Below are 22,500 nucleotides of genomic sequence, written 5' to 3'. Positions count from 1 at the left end.
AACTGGAGAACCTGGATGAAATGGAGAAGTTCCTAGACAGATACCAGGTACCAAAGTTGAATCAAGATCAGGTTAATGATCTAAACAGCCCTATATCCCCCAAAGAAATAGAAGCAGTCATTAATAGTCTCCCAACCAAAAAAAGCCCAGGACCAGATGGGTTTAGTGCAGAGTTCTATCAGACCTTCAAAGAAGATCTAATCCCAGTTCTTCACAAACTATTCCACAAAATAGAAACAGAAGGTACTCTACCCAACTCATTCTATGAAGCCACAATTACTCTGATACCTAAACCACAAAAAGACCCAACAAAGATAGAAAACTTCAGACCAATATCCCTTATGAATATTGATGCAAAAATCCTCAATAAAGTTCTTGCTAACCGAATCCAAGAACACATCAAAACAATCATCCATCCTGACCAAGTAGGTTTCATCCCAGGGATGCAGGGATGGTTCAATATACGGAAATCCATCAACGTAATCCAGTATATAAACAAACTCAAAGACAAAAACCACATGGTCATCTCGTTAGATGCGGAAAAAGCATTTGACAAGATCCAACACCCATTCATGATAAAAGTCTTGGAAAGATCAGGAATTCAAGGCCCATACCTAAACATGATAAAAGCAATCTACAGCAAACCAGTAGCCAACATCAAAGTAAATGGTGAGAAGCTTGAAGCAATCCCTCTAAAATCAGGGACTAGACAAGGCTGTCCACTTTCTCCATACCTATTCAACATTGTACTTGAAGTCCTAGCCAGAGCAATTCGACAACAAAAGGAGATCAAAGGGATACAAATTGGAAAAGATGAAGTCAAAATATCACTTTTTGCAGATGATATGATAGTATATATAAGTGACCCTAAAAATTCCACCAGAGAACTCCTAAGCCTGATAAACAGCTTCGGTGAAGTAGCTGGATATAAAATTAACTCAAACAAATCAATGGCCTTTCTCTACACAAAGAATAAACAGGCTGAGAAAGAAATTAGGGAAACAACACCCTTCTCAATAGTCACAAATAATATAAAATATCTTGGCGTGACTCTAACTAAGGAAGTGAAAGATCTGTATAATAAAAACTTCAAGTCTCTGAAGAAAGAAATTATAGAAGATCTCAGAAGATGGAAAGATCTCCCATGCTCATGGATTGGCAGGATCAACATTGTAAAAATGGCTATCTTGCCAAAAGCAATCTACAGATTCAATGCAATCCCCATCAAAATTCCAAATGAATTCTTCAACGAATTAGAAAGTGCAATCTGCAAATTCATCTGGAATAACAAAAAACCTAGGATAGCAAAAACTCTTCTCAAGGATAAAAGAACCTCTGGTGGAATCACCATGCCGGACCTAAAGCTCTACTACAGAGCAATTGTGATAAAAACTGCATGGTACTGGTATAGTGACAGACAAATAGACCAATGGAATAGAATTGAAGACCCAGAAATGAACCCACACACCTATGGTCACTTGATCTTCGACAAGAGAGCTAAAAACATCCAGTGGAAGAAAGACAGCATTTTCAACAAATGGTGCTGGCACAACTGGTTGTTAACATGTAGAAGAATGCGAATCGATCCATTCCTATCTCCTTGTACTAAGGTCAAGTCTAAGTGGATCAAGGAACTTCACATAAAACCAGAGACACTGAAACTTATAGAGGAGAAAGTGGGGAAAAGCCTTGAAGATATGGGCACAGGGGAAAAATTCCTGAATAGAACAGTAATGGCTAGTGCTGTAAGATCGAGAATTGACAAGTGGGACCTCATGAAACTACAAAGCTTCTGCAAGGCTAAAGACACCATCAATAAGACAAAAAAACCACCAACAGATTGGGAAAGGATCTTCACCTATCCTAAATCAGATAAGGGACTAATATCCAATATATATAAAGAACTCAAGAAGGTGGACTCCAGAAAGTCAAATAACCCCATTAAAAAATGGGGCTCAGAACTGAACAAAGAATTCTCACCTGAGGAATACCGAATGGCAGAGAAGCACCTGAAAAAATGTTCAACATCCTTAATCAGCAGGGAAATGCAAATCAAAACAACCCTGAGATTCCACCTCACACCAGTCAGAATGGCTAAGATCAAAAATTCAGGTGACAGCAGATGCTGGCGAGGATGTGGAGAAAGAGGAACACTCCTCCATTGTTGGTGGGATTGCAAGCTTGTACAACCACTCTGGAAATCAGTCTGGCGGTTCCTCAGAAAATTGGACATAGTACTACCGGAGGATCCAGCAATACCTCTCCTGGGCATATATCCAGAAGATGTCCCAACCGGTAAAAAGGACACATGCTCCACTATGTTCATAGCAGCCCTATTTATAATAGCCAGAAGCTGGAAAGAACCCAGATGTCCCTCAACAGAGGAATGGATACAGAAATTATGGTACATTTACACAATGGAGTACTACTTAGCTATTAAAAAGAATGAATTTATGAAATTCCTAACCAAATGGATGGACCTGGAGGGCATCATCTTGAGTGAAGTAACACAATCACAAAAGAACTCACACAATATGTATTCATTGATAAGTGGATATTAGCCCAAAACTTAGGATACCCAAGATATAAGATACAATTTGATAAACGCATGAAACTCAAGAAGAATGAAGACCAAAGTGTGGACACTGTGCACCTTCTTAGAATTGGGAACAAAACACCCAGGGAAGGAGTTACAGAGACAAAGTTCGTAGCTGTGATGAAAGTATGGACCATTTAGAGACTGCTGTATCCAGGGATCCGTCCCATAATCAGCTTCTAAACGCTGACACCATTGCATACACTAGCAAGATCTTGCTGAAAGGACCCAAATATAGCTGTCTCTTGTGAGACGATGCCGGGGCCTAGCAAACACAGGAGTGGATGTTCACAGTCAGCTATTGGATGTATCACAGGGCTCCCAATGGAGAAGCTAGAGAAAGTACCCAAGGAGCTAAAGGGATCTGCAACCCTATTGTTGGAACAACATGATGTACTAAACAGAACCCTGGAGCTCTTGTCTCTAGCTGCATATGTATCGAAAGATGGCCTAGTCGGCCATCAATGGAAAGAGAGGCCCATTGGACTTGCAAACTTTATATGCCCCAATATAGGGGAATGCCAGGGCCAAAAGAATGGGAATGGGTGGGTAGGGAAGTGGGGGGCGCTATGGGGGACTTTTGGGATAGTATTGGAAATGTAATTGAGGAAAATAAGTAATAAAAATATTAAAAAAAAAAAAAAGAAAAGTTCATAGGAAAAAGGCAGGTAGGTAATGTTTTAGGATAAACATCAATAACAGAAATGTCAAGTATAACACTTGTCCTCTATGTGTTTTTTTCTGAACATGCTGGAACTTTTTTAATTAAAAAGTTGGCCTTGGGCTGGTGAGATGGCTCAGTGGGTAAGAGCACCCGACTGCTCTTCCAAAGGTCCAGAGTTCAAATCCCAGCAACCACACGGTGGCTCACAACCATCCGTAACGATATCTGGCGCCCTCTTCTGGAGTGTCTGAAGACAGCTACAGTGTACTTACATATAATAAATAAATAAATCTTTAAAAAAAAAAAAAAAAAAAAGAAAGGTATGATGACTTTCTTGCAAACACTGGATTTTGAGGAAAGTTCTGTGGCACCATTTCTATATACTAAAAAGGAAAATAGCACAAATACCAGTGTTTGCATTTAAGGTTAGTGGCTTGGGACTATAGAGGGAATGACAGTTTGGGAAACATTGTTTTATCTTATGCTGACTCAAAGTCTCAGAGCATCTAAGGTAGATGAAGACTCACAGCAATACCTTTTTTTGTAAAGAAGAACTTAATCAGCCTTAAGCATGATTTAAGAACAAAATAAGAACAAATGTGCTCCTGTAGAATGGCTGTGGTAATCAACTCAAATATGCTCTCATCTAGCAGTAAGGTTTGCGTCTAGTAAAGACTTTGGTCTCCTGGGAGAGCCTTCAGGCCTGTCTGGCCTTCCTCTATCAAGTGCCCAGTTTCTCTCCAGCTCAGGCTTGAGGTTTCCTCTCCTGTCCTCTGTCACAGTCTCTTGTGTTTTGCTTCTGTGGTGGGTTGAAAATGACGTGGCACTTGGAGTAGGGCATGTTCCTCCTGATGCGCTGTTGGATTTTGGATCAGTATCCATGTGGTAAAAGACAGCCCTTGACATGACTTGCAGCCAAACATCAACATGGAGGGGAAGTTGCTTCTGCACTAAGCACATACACCTTTTTTTTCTTTCTTTTTTTTTTTCACCACAATTCTTTTTATTATTATTATTATTACGTATTTTCCTCAATTACATTTCCAATGCTATCCCAAAAGTCCCCCATACCCCCCCCCTACTTCCCTACCCACCCATTCCCATTCTTTTGGCCCTGGCATTCCCCTGTATTGGGGCATATAAAGTTTGCAAGTCCAATGGGCCTCTCTTTCCAGTGATGGCCGACTAGGCCATCTTTCGATACATATGCAGCTAGAGACAAGAGCTCTGGGGTACTGGTTAGTTCATCATGTTGTTCCCCCTATAGGGTTGCAGATCCCTTTAGCTCCTTGGGTACTTTCTCTAGCTTCTCCATTGGGAGCCCTGTGATCCATCCAATAGCTGACAGTGAGCATCCACTTCTGTGTTTGGCCCCGGCATAGTTTCACAAGAGAGAGCTATATCTGGGTCCTTTCAGCAAAATCTTGCTAGTGTATGCAATGGTGTCAGCGTTTGGAAGCTGATTATGGGATGGATCCCTGGATATGGCAGTCTCTAGATGGTCCATCCTTTCATCACAGCTCCAAACTCTGTCTTTTCCATGGGTGTTTTGTTCCCAATTCTAAGAAGGGGCACAGTGTCCACACTTTGGTCTTCATTCTTCTTGAGTTTCATGCGTTTATCAAATTGTATCTTATATCTTGGGTATCCTAAGTTTTGGGCTAATATCCACTTATCAGTGAATACATATTGTGTGAGTTCCTTTGTGATTGTGTTACTTCACTCAAGATGATGCCCTCCAGGTCCATCCATTTGGTTAGGAATTTCATAAATTCATTCTTTTTAATAGCTGAGTAGTACTCCATTGTGTAAATGTACCATAATTTCTGTATCCATTCCTCTGTTGAGGGGCATCTGGGTTCTTTCCAGCTTCTGGCTATTATAAATAAGGCTGCTATGAACATAGTGGAGCATGTGTCCTTCTTACCGGTTGGAACATCTTCTGGATATATACCCAGGAGAGATATTGCTGGATCCTCCGGTAGTACTATGTCCAATTTTCTGAGGAACCGCCAGACTGATTGCCAGAGTGGTTGTACAAGCTTGCAATCGCACCAACAATGGAGGAGTGTTCCTCTTTCTCCACATCCTCGCCAGCATCTGCTGTCACCTGAATTTTTGATCTTATCCATTCTGACTGGTGTGAGGTGGAATCTCAGGGTTGTTTTGATTTGCATTTCCCTGATGATTAAGGATGTTGAACATTTTTTCAGGTGCTTCTCTGCCATTCGGTATTCCTCAGGTGAGAATTCTTTGTTCAGTTCTGAGCCCCATTTTTTAATGGGGTTATTTGACTTTCTGGAGTCCACCTTCTTGAGTTCTTTATATATATTGGATATTAGTCCCTTATCTGATTTAGGATAGGTGAAGATCCTTTCCCAATCTGTTGGTGGTTTTTTTGTCTTATTGATGGTGTCTTTAGCCTTGCAGAAGCTTTGCAGTTTCATGAGGTCCCACTTGTCAATTCTCGATCTTACAGCACAAGCCATTGCTGTTCTATTCAAGAATTTTTCCCCTGTGCCCATATTTTCAAGACTTTCCCCCACTTTCTTCTCTATAAGTTTCAGTGTCTCTGGTTTTATGTGAAACCACATAAAACCACATAAGTGGATCCTTGATCCACTTAGACTTGACCTTAGTACAAGGAGATAGGAATGGATCAATTCGCATTCTTCTACATGATAACAACCAGTTGTACCAGCACCATTTGTTGAAAATGCTGTCTTTCTTCCACTGGATGTTTTTAGCTCCCTTGTCAAGTGACCGTAGGTGTGTGGGTTCATTTCTGGGTCTTCAATTCTATTCCATTCGTCTACTTGTCTGTCACTATACCAGTACCACACAGTTTTTATCACAATTGCTCTGTAGTAAAGCTTTAGGTCCGGCATGGTGATTCCACCAGAGGTTCTTTTATCCTTGAGAAGAGTTTTTGCTATCCTAGGTTTTTTGTTATTCCAGATGAATTTGCAGATTGCACTTTCTAATTCGTTGAAGAATTGAGTTGGAATTTTGATGGGGATTGCATTGAATCTGTAGATTGCTTTTGGCAAGATAGCCATTTTTACAATGTTGATCCTGCCAATCCATGAGCATGGGAGATCTTTCCATCTTCTGAGATCTTCTATAATTTCTTTCTTCAGAGACTTGAAGTTTTTATTATACAGATCTTTCACTTCCTTAGTTAGAGTCACGCCAAGATATTTTATATTATTTGTGACTATTGAGAAGGGTGTTGTTTCCCTAATTTCTTTCTCAGCCTGTTTATTCTTTGTGTAGAGAAAGGCCATTGATTTGTTTGAGTTAATTTTATATCCAGCTACTTCACCGAAGCTGTTTATCAGGTTTAGGAGTTCTCTGGTGGAATTTTTAGGGTCACTTATATATACTATCATATCATCTGCAAAAAGTGATATTTTGACTTCATCTTTTCCAATTTGTATCCCTTTGATCTCCTTTTGTTGTCGAATTGCTCTGGCTAGGACTTCAAGTACAATGTTGAATAGGTATGGAGAAAGTGGACAGCCTTGTCTAGTCCCTGATTTTAGAGGGATTGCTTCAAGCTTCTCACCATTTACTTTGATGTTGGCTACTGGTTTGCTGTAGATTGTTTTTATCATGTTTAGGTACTTTTTTTTTTCTTTTGTCAACATTCTTTAAACAATTACAGTATAGGCACTACTTATTTGTGTGGCATTTACATTGTTTTAGGGGACCCACAGGTGATTTGGAGTGTGTAAGAGGATGAGGTAGTTTATATATTCAGCTATTGTGTTGCCATTTTATGTAACAGACTTGTACACATCAGCATTTCAATACAGTCAGGGTTCTGGAGTCAATCTCTGATATGTATTACAGTCAGTGACTATAGGTACTTATTATTCCTTATGAAAATACACGCTTCTGTCTAGAATTGTATATGTGTGCAATCACATATGCCTATGTTTCTCTCTAAAACCTGAGTTCGTACACTTACTTTGTGTTTAGAGCTCCAGAAAATAATTGCTTTCCCTTGCATTCTCTGATTTCTTCGCCTTTCGTTTTTTTGATCTCTCCTTTTCCCCAGCTTGAGACGGGATGTTGTTCTGTAGCCAGAGGGAGCAGTGATGTGTGAGCTTCTCCTGCCTCTCCCTCTAAGTGCTTTGATCACAGCTGTGCAACACTGTGCCCAGCTGACTCAGTTGGCTTCATTTGCTCCTGGTTTCTGAGATGGATCTCTATAAAGCCCTGGCTGGCTGGGCTGGAACTCAATTCTGCTTCTCTGTTGACCTTCTCTTTGTTAATTCCTGGTGTTGATTCTTGGATCACGTTCTCTTTTACCCATCAGAAGCATTTGAAACCAATTTTCCCTACCTCACTTTGGGCTTCTAGTTTTCTTTCTAGGTTAGTGTTAGCATTTTTTAGTTGTCTTCTGTTTCAAGCTTTGATGCAGACTTCTAGGCTCAGTCTCTGTACTTATACACCTTTGGGAGTCTAGCTCAATCTCTCTTCACCAAGCACTGTTCACACTGAGAACTCTCAGGACTTTTCTGTAGATTAAACTTCTTGTCCACTTAGAAATTTGATAGAAGCTTCAAATTTAACCATTGAAACCATCCTCATGATATCTATTTCCCACAACTGACAACCGTTCCTTCCTCCGATCTTTATGGCAGCTCTAGGTCACAAATCTTGAAGCCATTTGTGTGGTTTGGGTTCTCTGAAAAGCAGATAATTGGGGCAAAACTTGGAGGGATACAACTTTAAGGAACAGTCTTAGACTCAGCATCCTTCCAAGCAAGACAAGGGTAGAGGAGCAAGTTGGGTTTCAGTGCAGACTTAATGAAGGCCAGGCCACAGCAGCTACCATTCATTGTGGTTAGAGCAGGCCTATGAGATTAAACATGACCTAGGAAGTAAGTATAACTGCATCCAAGGACTGAACCCTAGAGAACCACAGTGCACACACCTCACTCAGTCACTTCAGATATGGGTTGCTCTAGGAAGAGGGCATGACCTTGACTTTGGGCTTAAATGCTGACCAGCAAGCAACAGCCCTGTATCTGAGTCCTTTAGTCCAACAAGGCATTTAGACAGCACATAACTTGTCTGCTACACTATTTACAAGGCCTCTTTTTGTCATATCCCATAGTAGTCCATCAGGCAAATGTTTGCTTTTAAGATACATGACAAATATCTGGCCACTTTCCACCACATTCTCAGCTACCAACTTCCTTTATCCCCAGTGTCTTGCTAGTTCACAGTCATGGTCTTCAGCTGGTCTCTGACTTCCAACCTTGTTCTTTTCTACTTCTCAAGCTAATCCTTCCAAACAAAGCCAAATGATGCTACTTCAGTGCTCTGGTTTTTCATTGCATTTAGAATAAGACCTTGACTCCATGACTGACCAGGCTTTTCACAATGGGTTCTTACTACTTCTGACTTGTACCTTCCTAACTCACATCAGTAGCCACCATGGCCATGGCATCCCAGCCTCTCTTGACTTTACTGTCAGTTACCATGACACATTCTTCTTTCTCTGTCATCCATGATAGAGGCAAACAAATACTTGCCATATCGCTATAAGTGACCTGGTCAAGGTCATCCAATGAGAAAAGCAGTTCTTTGCTTAGGGAAAACATTGGCTTTTTGCTGATCCTTCAGTAATATCTCAGTAGAGAAAAATTAATGCATTGAAAAGTTGAAAATGCCAGGCGTTGGTGGCGCACACCTTTAATCCCAGCACTCTGGAGGTAGAGGCAGGCGGATTTCTGAGTTCGAGGCCAGCCTGGTCTACAGAGTGAGTTCCAGGACAGCCAGGGCTACATAGAGAAACCCTGTCTGGGGGAGGGGGGGGGGTTGGGGGGGGAAAGAAAAGTTGAAAACATTGTTAACTTTTTTCTCACCTTCATCTTGGTTGGAGTTTCATGAAAGGATCATTGTGTAGTGCATTCCCTTGCAATTTCACGTTAGTTTCTAGTAAAATGCATCGCTCTTCCTGTACCAGTATGAGGGGATTGAGGTCATGCTACTTCGTGCATGGAACTAATTATTTCTTGTTCTTTTCTGTGCAGAGCTTTTCATCCTACTATAAAGGAGGATTCGAGCAGAAAATGAGTAAGCGAGAGGCTAGTCTTATTTTAGGTGTAAGGTAAGTGCTGCATAAGTATTTTTGTTTTGTGACCAAGATCGTCTTGAAAATTGGGAAGGGGAATTACAATAAGTTTGTACTTACATTTAAAACCTAAAAATAAAGCCCAGAAAAGAACATAGCACGCTTTTGCCTTTTAAAACTCGAGGTCTAGATGAATTGAGGTTACGTGTGCTCTTTGCTCTTTAACAAGGACTCCTAGAATCCAAGTCTGTCCTTCTCAAGATCTGCACTTGTGGCGCTGATTTCTCTCTGGACCAGTTTTAAAACTTGATGCAGATCTTTAATTATAACACAGATTTTGTTTCACAATTCTTTTTTTACTTTTGCAATTTGCTCTCTACCATGTATTATTTTACATTTTACCATTCATTTACTGTTTAATACTAAACGTTATAGGGGGAAAAGCCAATGAAATTGTGTGGCTATGATTAACGGCAGTGTCAGGACTGTTTTCTTCTATCATAGATTTACTAGGATCTGTGTTCATGTGGTTCTTGTATTGTCCCTTAGATGCTCAGGTAGTTTTGGTTGTTTGTGGGTTTTGTAGTGCTGGGAATTAAATCTAAGGCTTGAACGTGCTATGTAAGGACTGTACCACTAAATTATGACCCTGACTGTTAGGTTTTTGTAAAACTGTAACCTAGGCTGGCCTTGAACTTATCCTCCACATCTCAGATTCCAGGGTTAGAGTTATCTACCATACACAGAGAGATGGTTACAGTATATCATCTACTGCACTTTTCCTAGTGACTTAATCAGTGTGATTAAGCAGAGGAATTAAAGTGCTATACTGACACAAACCTGATACATCAATACAGTCTTTAACCCCAAACATTTTTATGCCCGGCTCTAAACAGACAAGCAAACTGTAGGCTATCTAGATGGCTTAGCCCATAAAGTATGTACCACCAAGCCCAGTGATCTGAGTGCAGTGCAGTACGTTTGGACCTGGAACCACATGAACTCATTCCCAAAAGTTGTCCCCTAACCTCCACAGACATACTGTAGTGCGTATGTAGCACGCACACACACACACACACACGGATGGGTACAAATGAATAAGGGTAATAATAATTTTAAAAGATTGGGGCTTATTTTTGCTTAGTGCTTTATTTTAATCTAAGAAATGGGCATTTTCTTTCTCAGAGGAAGTAGATAGAACTAAGCTAAGGGACCTGTCAGTAACTAACCACTTCTCGATCAGCACTGCTCACGAAGCATTATTCTCCCCAGTTACGTTTGTAATGGCTTTGTTTACTCAAGCTCAGTACCACTCTTGTAGGTGTAAGAATGCCACTCAACTCCAAACCTTGTTTCTTCCACCTCCGCCCACCCCCACCCTCCCTTCCCCTGCCAATCAAACATATTACAGGGAGCAGTTTAAAATCCATGGCATTGGCAACAAATAAATCTATTAAAATGTAGCAAAGACTTAGAGTCCTAATAGAGCAAAAGCAAAAGGGGAATAAACTGTGCATGCAAATGAGACTCCTCCCCTCATCTTCAAAGCTCACCACGAAGATGATAATTATCCTAAAGGCGTCGATGTAAATTACTTGTGGACAGGAACTTCTCTTCCGTGCATTTTTACTTTAATCTAGTTAGGTGGGCAGCAGACCTCAGAGTACACAATACTTCATGGTTTGTGTAAAAAAAAAAATGTTATTTTTATTTTTAAATAGGCATTGCAATTGATTTTTAAGGATATTATAAAGTGATTTTCAGACTTTGTTTCACATGTTCAATTAAAACTTAACATCTAAAATAAGGGCCAACACTCCATGTGACTTCAAATATGTACAATAGAAATTTGTGTTTTCCTAAATCGATGTCTTTCTTAACTAGTGATAGCTTTCTGACATTTCTTTTTATGGGTTTCTAATTTGAATAATATAACAGTCTCCTATAATGTTAGAGTTTGCTAGGGTAGAGCCTTCCTTCTTTTAAGGAGTTCACTCTTTGTGATTACTATTGCTCTTGGTTGTGGCTTCTTTGGCTTTGTTTGAGGGTACTGTAAAATCCATCAAGCACTCATTGCATATTCAGTCTGAGGTAGTGTTTTAAGGTACAAGCTGTAGACTGTGCCTGTAAGTCATATATATGTACTTAAGGAGATATGTCAGGCATCTGGAACAACGAGACAGCACAGCTCGTTTCCACGTGCTGGAGCATGGGCTCCTTAAACAAAGGATCCAGGTACATCGGCCGCAGGAAGCAAATCTGGGCTGGGTTCAGAACAGTGTGGTTTTTATTTCTTCATAAGCAGTTAAATAGAATAATAGTCTTCTTAGCTCTGGGGACTGCTGCTCTGCTCTCTCAAAGATCAATAGTCTTTGACATCACACAGTTTCTATTTATAGAGAGAGAACTAAAAAGTAAGTTTAAAAATATGTTCCTCTATAAGGCTTCTTTCTGTAAGCAATGAGAAGTATTCTTGGGTCCTTGCATAAAGGACCTTGTTTATTTTATTCATGGAAAAATAGTTTGTATATTCACTTAGCCAGTAGTTGTTCTTTTTTTGCAGAGGAGTTGTCTTTTTTATTTTAATTTTATTTGTTTGTTTGTTTGTTTTTGACTTTTAAGTACAAGATCTTTGTGTCTCAACCTTCTAACTGCTAGAAGTATAGGCATGTGTCACACTATTCCAGGCCCGTAATGGTGTGTTTTAACATGTGTGGCAGGCAATGTTATAGGAGGTTAGTGGTAGCATGTAATTGGCAAGAAACTGCTAAAAACTGGAACAGGAACAGAATGAAGGATTGACGCCCGATAGCAAGGGGAGTTGTTTGAACAGGAGGAGGGCCTTAAGCAGCATTCTGGGCCCATTAGAAGGATTAGAGTCTCAGAGTTGCATTTAGCTCATACTCGGGTAATGTTTCGGAGTCATTCAGGAAATGTTGATTGTTTATATCCTATTCTTTAAAAGTACAAAACTGTGTCATTTTTATACACATCCTTTACTTTTTAAAGTAATTCTTGGAGGTAGGCTTTATTGTGTGTATGTTATGTATGAGAAAATTATAACTCCCAGCTCTAAGTGAGCAAGACAAGCTGATCTCTGAAGAGCAGTAGAATTCTGAGTTTTGAATTTCGACTTGAATAACTCAAACCGTGTGCTTTACTAACACTCAGTTCATCCATTCAGATTCCCTGGAGCTTCACGGCTACCAGCAGACTTTAGGCTGGCTGTTAATTTACTCATTTGAAACCTGGTAAAGTGAAGTTGTTTACATCCTATGGCCATTAGTACAATAGAGTCTACTGTTGGTACTAAAATTATTTTCATGCTCAGAAGGTGTACAAATGAGAAACACTTGGAATTCTGAAAATATGTTTGCCATAGTAATTTTATATTTATTTAATCGGTCTTCTTTAATTTTCACTCACATTGTATGCTCTACTACCAGATTTTCCCACAGGTTTCTGACAAAGCTAGATCCACTGTATGGAGTGTTGAGATTACTTGTTGAAGGACTACGGAAGGAACTCTTCTGGGGCACACATGTCCTACCGGGCCTGTCCTAGCGCTTTGCCTTATCCTGGCCCTGCGCGAGCATGCTGGCTCCCTGCAGTGAGGACACTGACACAGATTCAGACTTTGGCCAACAACACCCAATGCTCCATAGCAAAACTGACTCAAAGGCTAGCAGACTAGTTCTGGAACTCAGATCCCGATAACACCACATTGTCAACTTCCTCCAGGGTGACCTGAGAAATATAAGCTTTCAGTCCTCGTCCTCATAGTGTGCATCCTGTGACTCTCCTGGCCTGTGTGTGTGGGGTGCTTGTAAGTTGTAGTATTGTTGTGTGGGTTTTAGTGCTGGGTGCTGAACCCGGGGTCTTTCTTGTGCTTGCTGGTCAGGGTTCTATGATGGAGTAAATCTACAATCTGTCTTTATTTACTTATTTTCTAAACCTGAGAATGAAGATTGGCATTATAAAGGACTGAAGGAAAATACAATATTATCACGATGGTTTATTTTGCTGGTTAGTGGGATTAAGCATAAAGCTTGTAATTTTGTATTTGTCCACAAGATGGTGAAATTCTCATTAGTTTTTAATTTCTTGTAGCCCATATAAATCATTAATTTATAATCTGCATTTTGCTCTATCTATTAATTTTCTTTTACAGCCCATCTGCTGGCAAGGCCAAGATTAGAACAGCACACAAGAGAATTATGATTTTAAACCATCCAGACAAAGGTAGGTGGTAGCTCCATTTCCACAGAGTGATCAAATGTGCTGTGGGTTCCTTTCAGTTTACTCAAACTCACATAAGTGAGGCATAGCCGGGGTGGGGTGTGGGTGTGGGTGAGGAGTAATGTGTCACATGTTAAGATTTTTGTAATACACCAGGGGGCTTGTGGTTTGGAGTTGAATGGCCAGTGGAAATAGTGGATTTGAACTGTCAACTTTTAAGAACTTAGTTGCTGCCTTTAGGAATGAATATCTGAACTCACCAATGTCACTGCATTGTGAACAAGAAGGAAACTATGAGCTATGGGGCCATGGGGATGAGGCAAACTGATTTGTGCATCATCTGTTATATCTACTAAATCCTAAAGACCAAAAGACAGAACTTAGGGATTTCATCTACATCTCTGTAATTTGTCATAGACGGTTGTGAATTTTTAAATTTTGTATAAGAAGGCTCTGAGGCTCGACTATTTCTTACTGGTCATGTTTTTAATGTAAATTTATCTTACAGGAAGACAATTATTATAACTTTAACTACACTGCAGCTGCTTGATAGAGGAAGCCCATATGTTCATTACTGTTTCTGCTTTAAAATAACAGCTGGTAGAAAGTTGAACTGTATTTCGGAAGTCAAAGGGGGGCAGGAAAGTGAAGACTCTCTTGGATTCTTATTTATAGACTTTCCGTCTTGTAATTATTTTGGAAAAAAATTAAAAACAAATTTCAGATTCCTATTCATCTTGACACCAAAATAAGGCATTCTTTTTCAGCTTTCTCAGCTTAATTACTCACTATAAAAGTTCTTCTCACTGAACATTATCCTTGTTGGGTTTTGTACTTGCCGTTCTTTGGTGTGAATAAACAAGAGAATAAACTTTGAAAAGAGGTTTTGCTTAAAAATTTTAAACAGCTTTAGCAGTTACTGAAAGATCCACTCAACTAATTTACTCTTTATTGTGTACTTTCAGTGTAATTGACTGAGGAAGAAATGTGTTTAAGTGCCTCCTTGAAGTCCCTTCTCTCCTCAGTGTCCTCTGCCCCTCTGGGTCAAGTGTGTGCTCTTGGCTGGGATTGAGTACAGTCGTGTTACGCACTCCTGCCTGAGGGCAGGGCAGTGGTCTCGCATGCCTGTAATCCCAGCACTCGGGAGGCAGAGGCAGGCGGATTTCTGAGTTCGAGGCCAGCCTGGTCTACAAAGTGGGTTCCAGGACAGCCAGGACTGCACAGAAAAACCCTGTCTCGAAAAACCAAAAAAAAAAAAAAAAAAAAAAAAGAGTGTATTACCACTGTGGGCTATTTTCCCTTATAGAATTGCTTATCCATTCAATTTAAAACATTTGGGGTTTTCTAAATTCATGGACTTCCTAAATTCTACCTATGAACCAATTGCAATGGTCAGTGCTGTAAGCTTGACAGATTCTAAAATGTCATGGACAACAGACCTGTGGGCTGTCACCCACCCACTGTGGGTGACCCCATTCCCTAAGTAAGGGGTTCTGGGTTGTATAAGATATGGAACTTGGCTAAGCACTGCATTCATGTATTCATGGTGACTTCTGCCATGACAGACCTTGGACTGTTGTACTAAACTCTTTCTTCTAACCCTGAACTGCTTCTATCCGAGCATCGTCACAGGAACAGGAAAATAATGTAATTTGGGAAGAAACACATACAATGAACTAAAGGAATATTGGTACCCACTATGACAGACGAAGTTGGAATCCTGCCTCATGAATCTGAAAATTATCTTTGGGAAAGTAACAGATTTTTAAACAAGAATGTTTCATTGACCTTGGAGAGAGGAAGCTAGGAATATTGCAAAGTGTGACAGTTGAGCAATTCAGTTCTGTCCCCACCTTTTCTGTTTCTCTCCCACAGTTGTTCTTGGGGGGGGGGTTAGTATCAGGTGTTGCAAGCCCTTACAGACACTAAGCTCTCCCAGTGCAGAGATTCATGGCTGTTCACCCCTCACCCCCTAATCTGGGAAGGAAAAAATAGTGTTCTTGAACGTGAAGGAAATCGAGGTAAAGCTGCGTACGCACTGCTGCTCTGTAGATGCCCCACTTTGTTTTGTGGTGCTTGCTGTCAAACCCAGGTGCTTTCGTGCTTACCAGAACTACTCATGGAATTAGTCTCTTGGCTCTTAGTCTCAACTTACGTATTTAATTATTTTTAGATGGGTACCAATAGAAGTAATATAATTCTTATAAAATTTTGTTTTTAAGTTTTTTCCACAACCATAGTGTAGAAAAATGTAGTTGTCTTACTATTTTTTTTAATTCCTACTCTGGATTTGTTAAACAAACAAACAAACAAACAAACCTACATGCTGGTGTCAGCCTCTGCGTTTATTCAGTATGATAGTTAGTTTTGTTTACGTCGATAAAGAAAATATAACTTATGACGCATAGGTATTTGGAAAAGGATTCCTGGGGAGACCCTTCATTACCGCTGTACAGCAGTGGTGGTTTTTTTAGATCAATAGCATTTGGATCTAAAACAACGCTGATGAATTTCCAGAGTTCATTATATAAAATGTTCTGGGCTATCATGACCTCTGAATGGATTTTTATGCCCAAGTATGATTTTGTAACAGCACTTGCTGGTCTTTGGAAAGTGAGTGTCCCAGATGAGGCAAGTGTTGATGTGTTTCACTGTGGAGTCTGGAGACTGGAGGCAAATTCTTGGGTTCACCTTAGACCTACAGACTCAGAAACTGACAGGGCCAATAATCAAGCCCTCTAGAGAGCCTGATGCTGAGTGATGTCTGAGACCCACTCTAAAGTTTCCAACCAGGTCCAAGAGTGTTCATTAGCACTGGCTCTGACCTCTGTCACTGTTTGTTCCTCTGGTCATGTGAAATGTTTAGAAACTAAAGCTCCCTGCTTCTTTCTAAAGCTTTCTCTTTTGCTTCTTTGTCCTCTGTCGTGTTCAAGTTCAATAGTTGGTCGTATTTGGAGAGAAAACTTAAGTCATGAGATTTCTGTTTCAACCCTGCCCACCTCCTCGCTCCTATTGGATTCTAAAGCTTTAGTACTATACAGCCGTTAGGTTTCTGTCTTTTCTATATCCTGGGATAGTGAGCAGTACTTCCCTTAAACAGTTGCCTGTGTTTTAGCCTCTTTTCCACAGCAAGACCAGCAAATAGCCCGGGAGAGGGGACAGTAAATGCCACAATACCATCATAATCTTTTCAACTTCCTCATCTCTTCCAGAACCTTTGGGCAGGAGACTGGTGTTAAGAAACTGGAAGGAGCTTATTGTTTTGATTTTATTGGGGGGGGGTGTCATTTTTGTCCTTAATTTTGTCTTATTTCAATGTGAACAATAGTCTCTAACAAGCTGCTTCATCATTACTGAAAGCAGAAGTGAAAAAGTTCACTTTTGAAGCATCTGACAGGCAGGTGAATTGACTGATAGACTGCTTAGAAGGCTGGTTTGGAAATCTACATGGAAATACTTAAAATGAGCTACTTGAGGACAGAGAGAAGCAGATGAATTTGAGATTTGCTCAGTTGATGCTGGAAATACACTCTTTCTGGTTGAGCTCTGAATTCAAGAATTAAATCTGTTGTAAAGCAATTTATTGAAAAACAAAAAGACTTGGAGGGGCAGGCAGATTATAGACAGGATTGGAGAAGAGTAATATTGTCTTTGTGTTGGATGAAGTACTCGAGAGGTAGAACTAGAGAATAGAAAAGTAGATGAGTTAAGAGTGTAGAAGAGGAATCTGCACTCAGTCTTAAGTCATGGAGCCCAGGCCTGCCAGCACAGGCTTATGTCTCTGCAAGGTGGAGGATAAGGCTAAAGATATGGAGCTCTGTCTTGAGCTTAGCCAGAGCAAATTCAAGGCCTGGCTGGGTGCCACAAGAAGACTTTGTCACCATACTTTTGTTTGTTTGTTTGTTTGTTGTGGGTGTGGTCTATAACCCAGGAGAGCACTTATATAGTATAGACAAAACACCTAGAGTCAATCCCTAGCACTGTGAAAACAGTACCTTAAACGTCATAGAGAGTGAAAACATGTGTAGAGATTGGGGTAAAGAGATGAACTCCAATTTTTATAAATTAGAAACGGGAAGATCAGTAAGAGGTGTTGGAGAAGGTAGTATAATGGAACCTGAGACAGGAAGGCATTTAAGAAAACCAGCTGAGCTGAGTACCACATCAAAGGCCCAGACACACAGAGGGAGAGTCTGCGTCGGGGAGGGCTGGTGGCACACACCTTTAATCCCGGCAGAGGCAGAGGCAGAGGCAGAGGCAGAGAGGCAGAGAGGCAGAGGAGGCAGGCAAATCTGAGTTGCAGGCCAGCCTGCTCCACAGAGTGAGTTTCAGGATAGCCAGGGCCACACAGAGAAACTGTGTCTTGAAAAAACAAACAAAACCAAAACCAACTAAATAAACAAACAAACAAAAACAGAAGAGGAGAAGAATCTGTGACCTTAAGACAGGCTCAGATGACACAGATTTAGAAACAAAAACACTTAAACATCTTTTGTTTGTTTGTGAGGAAAAGGAGGAAAGAAATGGAGTAATTACAGGAGAGGACTGAGCGCTTAGAAAAGAGGGGGGGTGGGGCGGGGAAACGTGTACTCTTGAGCAAACCTGTGTATGCATCAGTGAAAATGATCAACTAGAGAGACTGTAAGGTAGAAGACATCTCACGTACATCAATGTAATATTTTTTTTTTAGGTTCCTGAATCAATTACATAAATGTAGGACAGAAATCGTGCAGTGTTTGGTGTAAAAAAGAGCCATGGTATATACGTGTTCTCAAAGCCTACAAGGCTCCTTAGTATTAAAAACTACAAAAAAGTTTATGCAGTCTTGATCTATGTGGAGGATGCACACCATCTTTATTAAAAGCCAGGTGTTACCACAGTCTTCTGTTCTCATCCTTCCCTCAGCTACCATCTGTCTAGCCAGCACCGCTGAGTCTGCATCATTGTTTTAAACACCCCTTCTTGAGATAAGGTATTACTATTTGTTTAGCTAATGTGTATATGTCACACACAGTAGTGTGTGATAGAGTGGCAGATACCTGCAGCCATCAGCACAGCAAACTTTAGAACATTTCAATCCTGCTTAGGTTGGTTTTGTTTGGTTTTGATACCGTGATACAAGCTAGAGTCCTGTGAGAAGAATCTCAGTGGAGTAAATACCTCCATCATGTTGCCTGTAGGCAAATAGGATAGGGCATTTCATTGATTGATGGGTGATGTGGGAGGGCCCAGATCACTGTGTGCGCTGCCGCTCCATATCAGGTGGTTCTAGTGCTGTAAGAAACAAGCTGAGGCCGGGCGGTGGTGGTGCACACCTTTAATCCCAGCACTTGGGAGGCAGAGGCAGGTAGATTTCTGAGTTTGAGGCCAGCCTGGTCTACAGAGTGAGTTCCAGGACAGCCAGAGCTACACAGAGAAACCCTGTCTGGAGGGTGGAGTCGTGGTAGAGGGAACAAACAAGCTGAGCAAGCTAGTAAGGAAAGGTGCTCTCTGGTCTCTGATCCACCTCTTGTCTCCAGGCTCCTGCTTTGCTGGAGTTCCTGTCTTCAATGAATGTGCCGTGTAAAGTAAATAAACCCGTCCCTCCCTGCATTGCTTTGGTCATGGTGTTTTATCTCAGCAGTAGAAAGCAGACCAAACAGACCCTCACTTCCAACTTTTCAGTTCTATTCCATTGATCATGTCCTTGTGCCAGTACAACAAAGCCTTGATTGTAATTGCTTTGAAAGAGCTTCACATTGTGCAGTGTTAGCCCTACTTATTCTTCTGTTGCAGGATTGTTTGGGCTATTCTGGGCACCTTTCAATTCTGGGTGAGTTGTACTATCAGCTTTTCAGTGTCTACAAAGGAGTTTTGATGGGAATTATCTGAATCTGTAAAGCAATTTGAAGAGTTTTGCTGCTATAACAGTGTTAAGTGGTCTGATCATGGGTGGGATGTTTTCTCATGTATTTAAATATTCTGTAATCACGTCTGTTTTGTGCTTCTAATTTTCTATTCTTTTTGATGTTGCATATGGGGTTATTATCTTGGTTTTGTTTTCGGGTTATTCAGTGCAAATGTATAGAAATGGAATGATTTTTGTGTGTTAGGCATATATTCTGCAACCTCAAAATCATTAATTCTAATAGTTTTGAGTGTGTTCCTCTTGATTGTTTGTATAATCCATTTATAGAGATTTTGAACTCTTCTTTTCTTCTCTGGCGTCTTTTGTTTCTTTTTCTTATCAAATGCCATGGTTTGGAACCCCAGTAAAATGTTAAGCACAACCGATTTTTAAAAAATGGACATCCTTATTTTTAATTTGATCCTAGGGGAAACCTCTAGTCTTTCATCATGGGGTGTGGTATGAGCTCAGTTCTTCTGTGGGGAACCTTTCTCAGATCCAGGAACCACAGGCCAAAACTATGCACCCCTTTCCTTGTTTCTAGTTGGTTGGCTGTACTTAACATGAGACTCCCATTACATTGCAACCTTCACCTGCCTCCTGGGCCTGGGGGAGGGGCTTCTGTGGAACACAGGATAGATAGTGCCTCTGCTTTCACTCCTTCCAGCAAAGCCGTGTCCCTTCGTGAGTATGCTCACAGTGGTATGGGTAACCCAGAGAAACCTAAGACATGGTTACTTCCCAAGGAATTTATTATCTAATGGTAGCCAGGCTCAAGCTTTATGAGATTAATCACAAGGACATGATTTCAATGTTCTCAGTAAGAACGAAGACCAGGGATCAGATTATGGGTTTGAATAAAATAAGAAAGAAGTAAACAGTATCATTATGGGAGGAAATTAGTAAGCAGGAAGTCATATAAGTGACATAATGTAAGACATAGTGTGAGACAGTGACTAAGGAGCACAGGCTCAGGCAGCGCAGACTGACTCTGTGGCCTCTGTTAACCTGGTAGATTTTTGTGAGTTTGATCTCTTTACCTAATGGAAATAAGCAGCAAGTCAGTCTGGTACAGTGTAGAGCTCAGCGAGGCAAGGCATTGGATGTCTCTCCCCATGAATGCATGGCGTCAGTCAGAGCTTGCTCAACACTGATGGTTTCAAATGTCATCAGACCACGTGCTGTGACATAAACTTTAAAACTTGAGGTACACATCCATAAAAGTATATACGTCAACAAATTATTACAGGTGGACCCAGCAATGTAGCAAGTACCTGGATTAAGAAATGACCTCAAACTCCTTTGTACCCAGCTAAGGATGGCCTCGTGATCCTCCTCCCAGTGCTGGGTCACAGGTGTGCACCACTGCGCACACCCAGCTTATCCTTCCTTGTTTATGGACATTTGGGAAGAGCATGTATGAATGTTCGAGGCAAGATCCTTTGTATTTCAAATATCTCCTCTCTGCAGCTTGATTCTCTATACTCTTAGTGGCCTTCCTTCACGAGCAGATATCTTTAGTTTTAAAGTGGCCCAGTTTTCATTTTCAATGGGTTTCTTTTTGTTTTAAGAAATGTTTGCCTCTTTCAAGGTCATAAAAATCCCAAATCTACGATTTTTAACGAAATCTCAAATATTCTACTTTGCCAATAAAGACTAAGGAGCCAGATGCTGGGGTACAAGCCTGCTGGCTCAGAGAAGCAGAGAAAGCACCCAGCTGACCTTCCTCTACAGCTGACATCCCAAAAGGAAGTTCTCTTTCACCATGTGTCTCAAAAAGCCCTGAAACTGAATGCCCCTCCCTTCTGCTTCTTGTCCATCTCTCTCTCCCTCCTCTTGACTTCCTTTTACTCTCTCTGACTTTGTTTTCCATGTTCACTCCCTGTGCTTGCTACATCTCTTGACCTGTAGTTGATTTTATTTAATCCTGTTTACAATAAACAGAAAGCTCTTAGATTAAAAGTGTGTGTTAGGGCTGAGCCATACCACAACTAGAAGCAAGTCTTTTCAGTAAACAACACAATCTCAGTGTGTTCAAATAACTTTCAGTGTGTTGTCTCTGGCCCAAGTGCCATAGTGCTGCTTATTGAAAAAGTATTATTTCTCCAATGACCCATAATGTAAACTGTAATAAATGAATAATTTTATATATACATATACATATATATATATATATATGTGTGTGTGTGTGTGTAACACACACACACTTTCTCTCCTTTCACCAGTTGGTTTCTTTATGTTGGTTTTACACTGCCATCCCATATTGACTGTGTAGCTACAACTTATAAAGAACGTTATTGTAACAGTGAAAGGATTTCATGCTTTTTCCTATTTAATGTCTTGCTCTATTTGTCCATTTTTTATTTTAACATAACTTAAGAATTATGAAATCCAGACATGGTGGTGCTTGTCATGAATCACTGAACGGCCAAGGTAGGCAGGAGGATCACTCTTAAGTTCTTAAGGCCAACCTGCTCTAACCTCAAAAACAAGCAAAACAAAAGGTCAGTTTGCATGGGGATTTATTTACACATGAATCGTCTAGGTTAAAAGTCTCTAAATGCACTCTGTGGGGAGAATTGGAATCTTTACAGTATTGAATTTTTCTGTTTATTAACAAGGTAGAACATTTCAATTTTTATTATTATTATTATTAAAATAAGTTTTAAATTTAAGTATGATTTGATCATATTCTTTCTCTCCCCCTCCATACCCACCTAACTTTAAGTTCTTCCTCAAGAATCAAAAACCCAAAGCAACAACACCCCCACCCTACCCCACCCCCTCAAAAAACAGAATAAACCACCACCCAAAATGAAAACAAAACACCAAACTGTAACCAAATAAAAGCATACAAAACACTGTGGAGTCCGTTATATGTTAGTCAATGTGATGGTTTGTATATCCTTGGACCAGGGAGTGGCACCATCTGAAGGTGTGGCCTTGTTGGAATAGGTGTGACCTGGTTGGAATGGGTGTGTCTGTGGGTGTGGGTATAAGATCCTCACCCTAGTTGCCTGGAA

General features: G+C 40.5%; 1 protein-coding gene across 2 annotated transcripts in view; it reads left to right on the top strand.

Moving 5' to 3' along the window:
- The window catches only part of Dnajc15 (DnaJ heat shock protein family (Hsp40) member C15), a 63,980-nt gene that overhangs the window by 31,821 nt on the left and 9,659 nt on the right, over window positions 1-22,500 (top strand). For both annotated transcript variants that reach the window (XM_021181988.3, XM_021181989.3), the window contains 2 exons: window positions 9,311-9,387; window positions 13,523-13,593. In XM_021181988.3, coding sequence (XP_021037647.1) covers window positions 9,311-9,387; window positions 13,523-13,593 — 148 coding nt within the window. The remainder of the gene's footprint in view (window positions 1-9,310; window positions 9,388-13,522; window positions 13,594-22,500) is intronic.

Source organism: Mus caroli, unplaced genomic scaffold (assembly GCF_978045245.1).
Source record: "Mus caroli unplaced genomic scaffold, Mus_caroli_1 scaffold_12, whole genome shotgun sequence".
Taxonomy (NCBI): domain Eukaryota; kingdom Metazoa; phylum Chordata; class Mammalia; order Rodentia; family Muridae; genus Mus; species Mus caroli.
The sequence above is the reverse complement of the archived record's forward strand: the minus strand, read 5'-3'. Positions and strand labels throughout refer to the sequence as shown.